General features: G+C 46.5%; 1 protein-coding gene across 2 annotated transcripts in view; it reads right to left on the bottom strand.

Annotated features, from left to right (window-relative positions):
- DACH2 (dachshund family transcription factor 2) overlaps positions 1–12,381 on the bottom strand; it is a 448,249-nt gene that overhangs the window by 115,057 nt on the left and 320,811 nt on the right. For both annotated transcript variants that reach the window (XM_029067347.1, XM_029067346.1), the window contains one exon: positions 4,128–4,283. In XM_029067347.1, coding sequence (XP_028923180.1) covers positions 4,128–4,283 — 156 coding nt within the window. The remainder of the gene's footprint in view (positions 1–4,127; positions 4,284–12,381) is intronic.

Here is a 12,381-nt window from a genome sequence, read left to right as displayed (position 1 = left end):
GGTTCAAATCCCGGATCTGCCACTTGTCAGCTGTGTGACTGTGGGCAAGTCACTTCACTTCTCTGGGCCTCAGTTACCTCATCTGTAAAATGAGGATTAACTGTGAGCCTCACGTGGGATAACCTGATTACCCCGTGTCTACCCCAGCACTTAGAACAGTGCTCGGTACATGCGCTTAACAAATACCAACATTACTAAGTGGCAGAGCCGGGATTAGAACCCATGACCTGACTCCCAAGCCCCAGCTCGATCCACTACGCCATGCTGCTTCTAGGGAATCGGGAGCGGTGTTCTCACCTTTGCCCCTTGGGTTAATTCATTCATTCAATCCTATCTATTGAGTGCTTACTGTGTGCAGAGCACTGTATTAAGCACTTGGGGGAGTCGGATGGAATAATAAACTGACATATTCCCTGCCCACAACGAGCTTAGAGTAAACAAGCAATCAAACAACGGAATTTGATTAGACTGTAAGCCCGTGATTAGACTGAAGCCCGTCAAAGGGCAGGGACTCTCTCTGTTACCGATTTGTCCATTCCAAGCGCTTAGTACAGTGCTCTGCACATAGTAGGTGCTCAATAAAGACTATTGAATGAATATTTACTGAGTGCTTACTCTATGCAGAGCACTGGCCCCCTACTCCTATGCTCTTGGTGAGCAGGTGGTCTCACCGAAGGAGGGGGATCACCAACACCCTGCTGGTTAGATGGTGACTTGCCCCCAGTCACACAGCTGACAAGTGGCAGAGCTGGGATTCGAACTCATGACCTCTCACTCCAAAGCCCGTGCTCTTTCCACTGAGCCACGCTGCTTCTCTATTGAATGAATAAATACTATTGAGTGAAATATTGAACCGCAGGGTGTCCGGTCCCTGTGGGCAGGGAACAAGTCTACCAACCCCGTCGTAGTGTACTCTGCCTAGCTCGTAGCTCAGGGCTCTGCACAGAGTAAGCACTCAATAAGTAGCAATGATTGAAGAGGACGGGGCCGGGCGGCTTCGAGCTAACGTACTTTGTTGCCTCTTTGTCGCCTCTCTCACCACCTTCCGGTGGCTCACAGCCTCCCTTCTTGCCTGGAATTCCCCTTCCCCCCGACCCTCACATCTGGTCTAGTGAATACAGCAGGGGGCTGGACGTCGGAAGGACTTGGGTTCTAATCCGAATTCCACCACTTGACTGCTGTGTGACCTTGGGCAAGTCACTTAGCTTCTCTCCGTTTCAGTTCACCTCATCTGTAAAATGGGGATTAAGACTGTGAGCCCTATGTGGGACAGGGACTGTGTCCAACCTAATTAACTTGTATCTCCCCCAGCGCTTAGAACAGTGCCTGGCACCTACTGAGTGCTTAACAAATTCCATTTAAAAAGAAAACCCATCTGGCAGACAACTGCCCTCCTCATCTTCCAAGCGCTTCAAAAAGCCCATCTCTCTTCCATCATGACTTTGGCTTCCCATCCTATACTTCTCAATCAATCAACAGTCCAAGTGCTTAGTATAGTGCTCTGCACATAGTAAGTGCTCAATAATAATAATAATAATAATGTTGGCATTTGTTAAGCGCTTACTATGTGCAGAGCACTGTTCTAAGCGCTGGGGTAGACATAGGGGAATCAGGTCGTCCCACGTGGGCCTCACAGTCTTAATCCCCATTTTACAGATGAGGTAACTGAGGCCCAGAGAAGTGAAGTGACTTGCCCACAGTCACACAGCTGACAAGTGGCAGAGCTGGGATTCGAACTCATGACCTCTCACTCCAAAGCCACTGAACCACGCTGCTTCTCTATTGAATGAATAAATACTATTGAATGAAATATTGAACACCTTTCAATCACTCAATAGTATTTACTGAACACTTATACTGTGCAGAGCACTGTTAAGCACTTGGGAAAGGACACTACAGTATTCACTCATTCACTCATTCAATCCTATTTATCGAGTGCCTGCTGTGTACAGAGCACTGTAATAAGCTCTTGGGAGAGCACAGTATAACAATAAATGGACATCTTGACTGCCCTCGACGAGCTTACAATGTAGGGGGGAGACAGACGATAATGTAAAATAAATAAATTGCAGATATTTACGTAAGTTCTGTGGAGCTGGGAACGTCTTTGAATAAAGGGAGCGAGTCGGGGGGACGTAGAAGGGAGTGGGAGAAAAGGAAAGGGGGGCTAAGTCAGGGGAGGAGATGAGATGCGCTTTCAATAAGGCTTTAAAGTCGGGGAGAGCGTCTGTCGTGTTTGAAGAGGGAGGGCGTTCCAGGCCGGAAGCGGGATGCGGAAAAGGGGTCGGAGGCGAGGTAGATGAGATCGAAGTACGGTAAGAGGGTAGCGTGAGGTGGATGCAATCCTGCCCACAAGGAGCTGACCATTTTACGCAGGAGACAGACTTTAAAATAATGCGTGGATGCCGTCTCCTGCTAACTACCACTACAGCACTTTCACCCTTTGTGAGGCCCTTGGGGGCTCCCTCCCACGGAAGCTATGATGCTTAGGTACATATCTTTAGAATCTATTACTCTACATTGTGAGCTCATTGTGGGCAGGAATGTGTCTGTTCATTGTTATATTGTATTCTCCGTAGTAAAGTGCTTTGCACACAGTAAGTGCTCAATAAATACAATTGAAGGAACTCCCTCCTTTGTGTAACTCATTTTTGGCTCTGCCTCCCCTGACTAAATTCAAAATTCCTGAGGACAGGTGGTTTTGGTGGAGAGGACTGGCAGGACCAGATACATAATGTTGGCTAGCAGGAGGTTTACTGGATAGGACTAGATATATAACTGTTCGTTATCGGGTTGGTTCATTCATTCATTCAATCGATCCTATTTATTGAGTACTGATTATGTGTAAAGCACTGTACTAAGTGTTTGGGAGAGTCCAATATAACCAACATTCCTCATTTATATTAATGCCTGTCTCCCCTTCTATACTGTGAGTTCACTGAGGGCAGGAATGTCTGTTTATCCATTCATGCAGTTGTATTTAGTGAGTGCTTACCATGTGCAAACCACTTACTAAGTGCTTGGGAGTGTACATTATAACAACAGATACATTCCTGCCCACAGTGAGCCCAGAGTCTAGAAGGGGGAGACAGACTTTGATAAAAAAAAAAAAAAATTTACATATATATCTACATATACATACATGCAGGTACATATACATACATAGACGTATGGGTATATGTGCACCTATATGTGTGTGTGCGTGTGTGTGTGTGTATATAAATAGGTAGATATAGATATAGATAGATATAGATATAGATATCTGTCTATATCTATATCTATCTATATCTACATATACATACATATATGTAGTGTATATATGTGCATACATATACATGCATATTCATGCATGGACATGTACATATACATATAAATATACATCTATATATATACACACACACATACATATATAGAATATGTATATATATATATATATACATATATGCTGTGGTGACAGGAGAGAGGATGAATGAAGGAGCAAGTAAGAGCGGCACGAAAGGGAGCGGAAGAGAAGAGGAGGGCTTAGTCAGGGACTTCTTGAAGGAGATATGCCTCTAACAAGACTTTGAAGTTGGGGAGAGCAATTATCTGTCTGATATCATGGGTTCGAATCCCGGCTCTGCCACTTGTCAGCTGTGTGACTGAGGGCAAGTCACTTAACTTCTCTGTGCCTCAGTTCCCTCATCTGTAAAATGGGGATTAAGACTGTGAGCCTCACGTGGGACAACCTGATTACCCTGTATCTACCCCAGGGCTCAGAACAGTGCTCTAACAAATACCAACATTATTATTATTATTATATGAGGAGGGTTCACTGGAGAGGACCAGATACATACTGTTGGTTAAGAGGTGGCTTACTGGACAAGACTAGATGCAGTAATGCCACTGTTCTCGTCCGTCCGCCTCCCCCGATTAGACCGTAAGCCCGTCATAGGGCAGGGACCGCCTCTATCTGTTACCGATTTGTCCATTCCAAGCGCTTAGTACAGTGCCCTGCACATAGTTAGCGCTCAATAAATACTATTGAATGAATGAATGAATAATGTGTCAGCAGCTAATTTACTGGAGAGGATCAGTTACATACTGTTGGTTAGCAAGTGATTTACTGGAGAGAAAAAGATACGTACTGTTGGTTAGCAGGTGGTTCTGCTGGAGGGGGCTGAGAGAGTGGGTGCTTCCAAGGCTGTGCTGTCCTGACAGGGTGGGATGACCAACCCCGTGCTGGGATCCTGCAGTTATAGGAGACTGAAGCTTTTCCTTATCCCAGGAAGATTCACTCCCACCTGCAAAACAGTGGACGAAAGGATTTTAATTTCATCTCCTTCCTAAAAGTAAAAAAGTACTGCTTTCAGTAGGTGTCCACCATGGAGTCTTCAGAAAAAGGCAGCAAACGGAGGAAGAGCATGAAAACCTAGGTTTCAAGAGGCTTCATTGACTTTCTGCTGTTCACTCCAATAATGATGATAATAGTAAAGGTATTTGCTAGGCGTTTACTATGTGCCAAGCACTGTTCTAAGCCTTGGAGTAGATACAAGGTAATCAGGTGGTCCCTCATGGGGCTCCCAGTCTTCATCCCCATTTTACAGATGAGGTAACTGAGGCACAGAGAAGTTAAGTGGTTTGCCCAAGGTCACAGAGCAGATATGTGGCGGGGGTGGGTTTAGAACCCACATCCTCCAACTCCCAAGCCCACGTTCTTTCCGCTATGCCACACTGCTTCTCTGGACTGGCTGCAACTCGAGACCCTGGATCTCTCCATGCCACGGGTGAAAAGCTCAATCTATGACTGGAAAGGGGGAAATCATTGCATTTGGAAATACCTCTTATGCATTCACAGTCTCCCATACTGCTTTGTACAAATGAATTTACATTTTCTACAGTTTTACCAACATCTCTCTAGATTCTTCTTCCGCAAATGTATGAATTATTTTGATGTGCGTCTCCCCTGTTAGATTATGAACTCCTTGAGGGCAGAAACAATGCTATCCACCTCTTGTGTTCTCTCCCTGGCACTTAACATAGTGCTTTGCACATTGTAGATGCTCCAATCCTATGATCGAAAGAAGTACACTGGCCTAGTGGAAAGAGCACAGGCTTGGGAGTCAGATGACCTAGTTTCTAATCCCGCCTCCGCCACCTGTCCGCTGTGTGATCTTGGGCAAATCACTTAACATCCCTGTGTCTCATTTACTTCACCTGTAAAATAGGGATTAGGACTCTGAGCTCTACGTGGGACCTGGACTGTTTCCAACCTGATTAACTTGAATTTACCCCAGTGTTTAATACAGTGCCCGACACATAGTAAGCACTTACCAGATACCATTTAAAAATTGATTGATGAACTGAAATCTATCCACTGATCACCATCCCATGTTCCTTGTTTTCCAAGAAGGACGGTGAAAGTGTTCTCGGGAGGACGTCTGATGCCGGCAAGCAGGGGGATTATCAAAATTAACAGAAAAGGGTGGGAAATCAAGGAGCTCTTTGACTCTATAACATCCATCCAGCACCTGAACGATCTCTCTCTTTAGGGTCGAGATGTCAATCAGATTGATTAATTGTTAGCAGAAAATAGAGAAAGGCCCTCAGATCCACGGGTGTAGACTGTCCTTCAAACATTCTGGACCTGTGGACAGTCACCTCATTTTAAATCCCAAATACACTGGTGGACAAGGAGTCATTTGGGACCCAAGCCTTTGGGTAAATCTTTTAGATCTGGACTAAAACCTGTGAGAGAATTTACGGTTGGTGGCACCAACATCACTTAGCATTTATTAATTGGAAATTCCAAGTAGCATCAATAAGACGTTGTTGTCACGCAATGGGTAGAGGAAGGTAGGGGAAAAAAAAAACCAGAGTCTCTTAATAAAAGATGAAAGTGACCACTCTGCAACATTTAAAATTCTTTATGATAGCACGTGGCCAATAAACATGATTAAATTCTAACGAACGCAAAAATTTGAAAGATCAATGACCGAACAGAAAGGGAATCAGTACATCATTTGGGCAGTACTTCCAAGATCTGAATTGCATTACCGCTCCAGATACGTATTGTAAACGTAGCGGGAACAGGGTCACTGAGAGAGGTACGTTTAGATGGCTCTAAATTATTCCATCTGATAGACCTCGTAGAATATCAGTTGATTAGAGCAGCAGTCTTTACAAGGGCTTCAGCGAGTACAGGTGGCGGCATTTACATCAGCAATAGAGACAGAGTGGTCTCTTTGAATCGGGTAAGAGAGGAGAGAGAAAAACCGAAAGGAAATGAAAAAGTCCCTCACATTCACCTGAACAAGACCTCATTAAACGAGCCCACTATCAATCGGACTAAAAGCGCCGGTTTCGAAAAAGCTCCATTTCGAAGTCTATAATTCCTCGACAACACTAATTCTTCTTAATTATTGCACGGCTGGGGAATCCCAACATCCACTTTCAGAATTATCCCATTTTTCCCCGTCCTCGGCACTTACGAACGTATTTATATTTTTATTTGTATAATCATGAATGTTTGATTATTTATTCAGCGATTTCATCCTGAGATATTGGCTCTTTTTCCCGCTATTTGAATCGTTTCTGTCTGCCCATCTCTCCCATCGGGCTGTTAGCTCCTTCTGTACAGGGAACGGGTTTCTTCCTTCTGTTGAACCGTGGCAAGCGCTTAGGATAGCGCTCTGCTTTCGGTAGGCGCTCAACAAATCAATAGTGGATGCTCAGTGCCTGTGACCGAGAGAAGCAGCATGGCCTAGTGGAAAGAGCAAAGGCCTGGGAATCAGAGGACCTGGGTTCTAATCCAGGCTCTGCCCCGTGCTTGCTGTGTGACCTTGGGCAAATCACGTAACATCTCTGTGCCTCAGTTACTTCAACTGTAAAACAGGGATTAGGATGGTGAGCTCTACTTGGGACCTGGGCTGTGTTTATTTATTTGTTATTTATTATTGTATCATGGAAGCAGCTTGGCTCAGTGGAAAGGGCCCGGTCTTGGGAGTCAGAGGTCATGGGTTCGAATCCCGGCTCTGCCACTGGGCAGCTGTGTGACTGTGGGCAAGCCACTTCACTTCTCTGTGCCTCCGTTCCCTCATCTGTAAAATGGGGATGAAGACTGTAAACCTCACGTGGGACAACCTGATTACCCTGCATCTACCCCAGCGCTTAGAACAGTGCTCTGCACATAGTAAGTGCTTAACAAATGTCAACATTATTATTATTTATTATTCATGCATTTGTTTATTAAATTCAATATTTATTGGATTCTTACTGTGTGCACAGCAGTGTACTAAGTGCTTTGGGAGAACACAAAAACAACAGAATTGGTAGACATGTTCCCTGCCCACAATGAGCTTCCAGTCTAGAGACTAAATACCCTGTGTTTTTTGTTTTCTGTTAGCCTACGGATGTCAGATGCCAGTCACGCTGATGAAGAAGATCAGGATGAAGGAACTCTTAGAACAGTGCTTGGCACATAGTAAGCGCTTAATAAATACCATTAGCATTATTGTTATTATTATTATTATTCAACTTGACATTAGAGAAAGCGGGCTGCGGGAATGTTTCGAAAATGGACCATAAAAAAAGCAGTTCAAATAATGTGTCGCAGCCTAGTGGTCAGAGCCCGGGCCTCGGAGTCGGAAGGACCTCGGTTCTAATCGCCACTCAACCACCTGCTTGCTGTGTGACCTTGGGAAAGTCACTTCACTTCTCCGCGCCTCGGCTACCTCAGCTGGAAAACGAGGATCAACACCGTGAGCCGATACCCGATGAGCTTGAATCTATCCCAGCGCTTAGTACAGTGCCTGAATGTCACTGTGTATTGTTTTACTGTACTTTCGCAAGCGCTTAGCACAGCGTTCTGCACACAGTAAGCGCCCAATAAATATGACAGACTGAATGAATGTAGTAAGCGCTTAACAAATACCATAAAAATGCCTGTAGCCAATAAACTCAGATTGTCGGGAATAATCTCAGAGTGGAAACTCACTGTGGGCGGGTCTACTAATTCTGTTTTACTGTGCTCTCCCAAATGCTTAGCACAGTGCTCTGCACACAGTTAGCGTTCAATGAATGTGATCGATTGCCAAAGTTCAGATAAAGCCTGAGAAATGATCATTAAAGCTCAAGGGCAAAGCGGCTACACAGAAAGTGTACCGGGACAACTCCTGCAGAATATATTCTGTAAATACGTGTTTACCATGTGCCCAGCTCTATACTGAGCGCTAGGGGACGACCCCCGGACACGGGATAATAATAATAACGTAGGTATTTGTTAAGCGCTTACTATGTGCAGAGCACTGTTCTAAGCACTGGGGGAGATACAGGGTAATCAGGTTGTCCCACATGAGGCTCACAGTTAATCCCCATTTTTACAGATGAGGTCACTGAGGCCCAGAGAAGTGAAGTGACTTACCCACAGTCACACAGTTGACAAGTGGCAGAGCCGGGATTCGAACCCCTGATCTCTGACTCCCAAGCCCGGGCTCTTTCCACTGAGCCACGCTGCTTCTCCGTGATGATGGGGTTTGTTAGCGCTTACTAAAGCAGCGTGGCCCAGTGGAAAGAGCCTGGGCTTCGGAGTCTGAGGTCATGGGTTCGATTCCCGGCTCTGCCACTTGGCAGCTGTGTGACCGCGGGCGAGTCACTTCGCTTCTCTAGACCTCAGTTACCTCATCTGTAAAATGGGGATTAACTGTGAGCCTCACGTGGGACGACCCGATTACCCTGTATCTCCCCCAGTGCTTAGAACAGTGCTCTGCACATAATAAGCGCTTAAATACTAACATGATTATAAAGGATAATCACTCCGGACGGAGCCCCTGTCCCCCAACAGGGCTCGCAGTCTAGGTAGGAGAGAGAATTGGAATTGAACCCCCATTTTACTGAGGTGGAAATCGAGGCACCGAGAATCTGAGCGATTTGCCCAAAGACACAAGGCAGATCAATGGCAGAGCCGGGATGAGGTTCTGTTCTTTTCCCCGGGCCACCCTGCTTCTCCGGCACACTTCAAGGTGGCTTCGTCGCAGACGCTCCCCCAAGAGCTGTGCCTAACCTCTACCTCGGCCCAAGAACCGGGCCGAATACCGGGCTCAGCTAGGTCATCGGACCACGAAAATGGAGAGTCCCAGCGCGTTTGATTCTAAATTAAAATGTCGTGAGATGTAACTATCCCCCAGGTGCCACTTGAGGGCTAAAGCCTGCACATCTCAGTTATTGCGTCTCGAAGATTAGTTCAGATGTACGGGGAATTGAATCCCACATAATACAAAAGCGCACGCCAAGCCAGGCCGGAGCCTTCGTGGGACGCTGAACGTCAGTCGACGCCCCGCTCGGGGTGCTTGGGGGGAGAGGTTTGCTGACTTGCTGAGTTCTATTTAAAAAGTTTCCATTTTAATCACATTTTCCTCCGACTGCTGTAAGTGAAGTTTGGCCTCCTCTTCTTTGACCACCCTGAGTGATAAAGTCCTTCCTTCGGTGGATCCCACTGACCTCGAAACACTTTCTTAATTTATCTTGGAATTGTGCTGTGGCTAAGAGAATGAAAGCACAGTCTCCGTTGCAGCCGAGGTTGCTTCCGGAGTGAGAACGCGAGACCTTTTTTAATCGTTTTTAGGAGAAGTTATAATTTTGAAGACTCAATGTATTCCCTCTTCAAAAAGTAATTATTTCCATAACCGCTGTCGTTAGACTAGCGTACCTAGGCTTACCACTCGCAAACTACGTCATAGCTTAGGGGAAGAGCCATTGTGCTGTCTGGAGAGGCGGTATGGCCTAGAGGAAAGAGCGCAGACTGGGAAGTCAGGAGATCCAGGTTCGAATCCCGTCTCCAACACTTGCTGGCTGTGTGACCTTGGCAAATACTTGATTGTACCTAAGTTTCCTCATCTGTAAAAACAGGGATACTCTACCTATTCTCCCTCCCCCTTAGACTGTGAGCCCTGTGTGAGACAGGGACTGCGTCCAATCCGCTCATATTGCACCTACCCCAGCGCTTAGATACAAGAGCGTGGACAAAAGTCAAAAACAAAACAAAAAAAGACCAGTCCCGGAGCCAACTGGGCCTCCCAGTCTAAGAGGGAGGGAGTGAAGAGATCTTCCCTCCATTTTACAAATAATAATGTTGGTATTTGTTAAGCGCTTACTATGTGCCGAGCACCGTTCTAAGCGCTGGGGTAGATCCAGGGTAATCAGGTTGTCCCACGTGAGGCTCACAGTTAATCCCTATTTTACAGATGAGGTAACTGAGGCACAGAGAAGTTAAGTGACTTGCCCACAGTCACACAGCTGACAAGTGGCAGAGGCGGGATTCGAACTCATGACCTCTGACTCCCAAGCCCGGGCTCTTTCCACTGAGCCACGCTGCTTCTCTACTGAGCCACGCTGCTTCTCTAAATGAGAAAACGGACATCCAGAACGGGTAAGTGACTTATCCAGGGTCACCCAGGAGCCAGTGGCAAAACTAGTACTAGAAGCCAGGTCTCTTGACATTCATTCTTTCCACTAGACCACACTATCAGCCCTCAGTTGATTTCGGGGAAAACGCAATTGAAAAGCTGCATCATCCCAGCATCTCAGAAGAATGTTGACGCACAGTAAGTGCTCAGCAAATACCACTAAAAACCCCCCAACAAAACCAGTAGTCCATTTCTCTCTTACGCAATCCTAATGTCCATTTTGTTGACCACCCCTGTCTCTTGTGTAGCAAACCCTCTTCCTTTCCCTTCTGAGGTGACCGGCAGTAAAGACTTTTGTGCGATGGGTCAAAGAAGGAGTCACCAGCCCAGCCGAGAGAGAGACTAAGGGGTTTCATATAAGGGCAAAGCCGGTAAATTCCAGTGCATTGTTTTTCCCAGGGTCACGAACCCGGTGGTCCCAATTGTTGGCCTGAACAACGGAGGTGGCCGGAAAAGAAGAAAGAAAATGGGGAACCAGCTCGAACTGGAGGACCGGTGGGACGTGTCCCCAGTGGCCCTGGCTACGGCCTTGCCTGGGGCCTGATGGAGCCTCCAGATGGTCCGCAAGTGTAATCTCCAGAAGAGAAAGGAACAATCGCCACGGCTCAGGCTAAAGGTCAGGCAAGGTCACCGTAGAAAGGAAATGGGCTGGGATCTGGATACTAAATGAAGACACAAGCCACACTCCTAGAGAAGCAGCATGGCACAGTGGCTAGAGACCGGGTCTGAGAGTCAGGTCATGGGTTCTGATCCCGGCTCCTCCACTTGTCGGCCGTGTGACCTCGGGCATGTCGCTTCATTTCTCTGAGCCTCAGTTATCTCATCCGTAAAAAGGGGATTGAGACTGTGATCCCCATATGGGACAGGGACCATGTCCAACTTGATTTGCTTGTATCCATCCCAGTGCTTAGTACAGTGCCTGTCACATAGTAAATGCTTAACAAATACCACTATTATTATTATCATTATTATTAATCACAGATTCCAAAAGACATTCCCAGAAGTAACCTACACTTAATCAATCCATCAATTGTATTTATTGAGTGTGTACTGTGTGCAGAGCATTGTATTAAGTGCTTGGGAGGGTAACTAATTGGGGTATTTGTTAAGTGCTTACTATGTAGTAATAATGATCATAATAATAATAATGATGCCATTTGTTAAGTGCTTACTATGTGCCAAGCACTGTTCTAAGCTTTGGGGTAGATACATGGTAATCGGGTTGTCCCACGTGTGAGTCACAGTTTTAATCCCTCTTTTACAGATGAGGTAACTGAGGCACAGAGAAGTTAAGGGACTTGCCCAAGGACACACAGCAGCCAAGCGGCAGAGTCGGGATTAGAACCCACAACCTCCGACTCCCAAGCCCGTGCTCTTTCCATTAGGGTGGACACCAGGATAAACAGGTCAGACCGTCTCTGTCCCACACGGGGTTCACAGTCTAAGGAGGAGGGAGAGAGGGGTCAAAACTCCATTTTACGGATGAGGGAACCCGAAGCACGGTCAAGTCAAATGCCTTGCCCCAGTGCGCAAAGCAGGCAATTGACGGAGCCAGGATTAGAACTCGGGTCCTCTGACTCCCGGGTCCATGCCCTTACCGCTTGGCCCCACCGCTTCTCCAACACATTACGAAAGATGTGGCAGACGCCATCCCGATCTTCAAGGAGCTTACGACGCGAGCCCCAGTTGAACTGGAGCCATCGATATATCATCTTGCCTACCGACTCCGTTCCATCGTCCTCTCCCGAGCGCTTAGTAAAGTGCTCTCTGCACACGGCAAGGGCTCGATTAATACGATTCCTTGATGGGTTGATTGCTTCATTATTCTCCCCTCTCCTTTGGCTAGCGGACCCTATTCACTCTCCACCTCCTCCCGCAGTGGGACCTGGAGTTTAAGCCCTCACTGGTGAAAAGGGAAGAATCTTTCTCTCCCCATCTC

This window comes from Ornithorhynchus anatinus, chromosome 6, assembly GCF_004115215.2.
Source record: "Ornithorhynchus anatinus isolate Pmale09 chromosome 6, mOrnAna1.pri.v4, whole genome shotgun sequence".
In the NCBI taxonomy this organism is placed as follows: Eukaryota; Metazoa; Chordata; class Mammalia; order Monotremata; family Ornithorhynchidae; genus Ornithorhynchus; species Ornithorhynchus anatinus.
The sequence above is the reverse complement of the archived record's forward strand: the minus strand, read 5'-3'. Positions and strand labels throughout refer to the sequence as shown.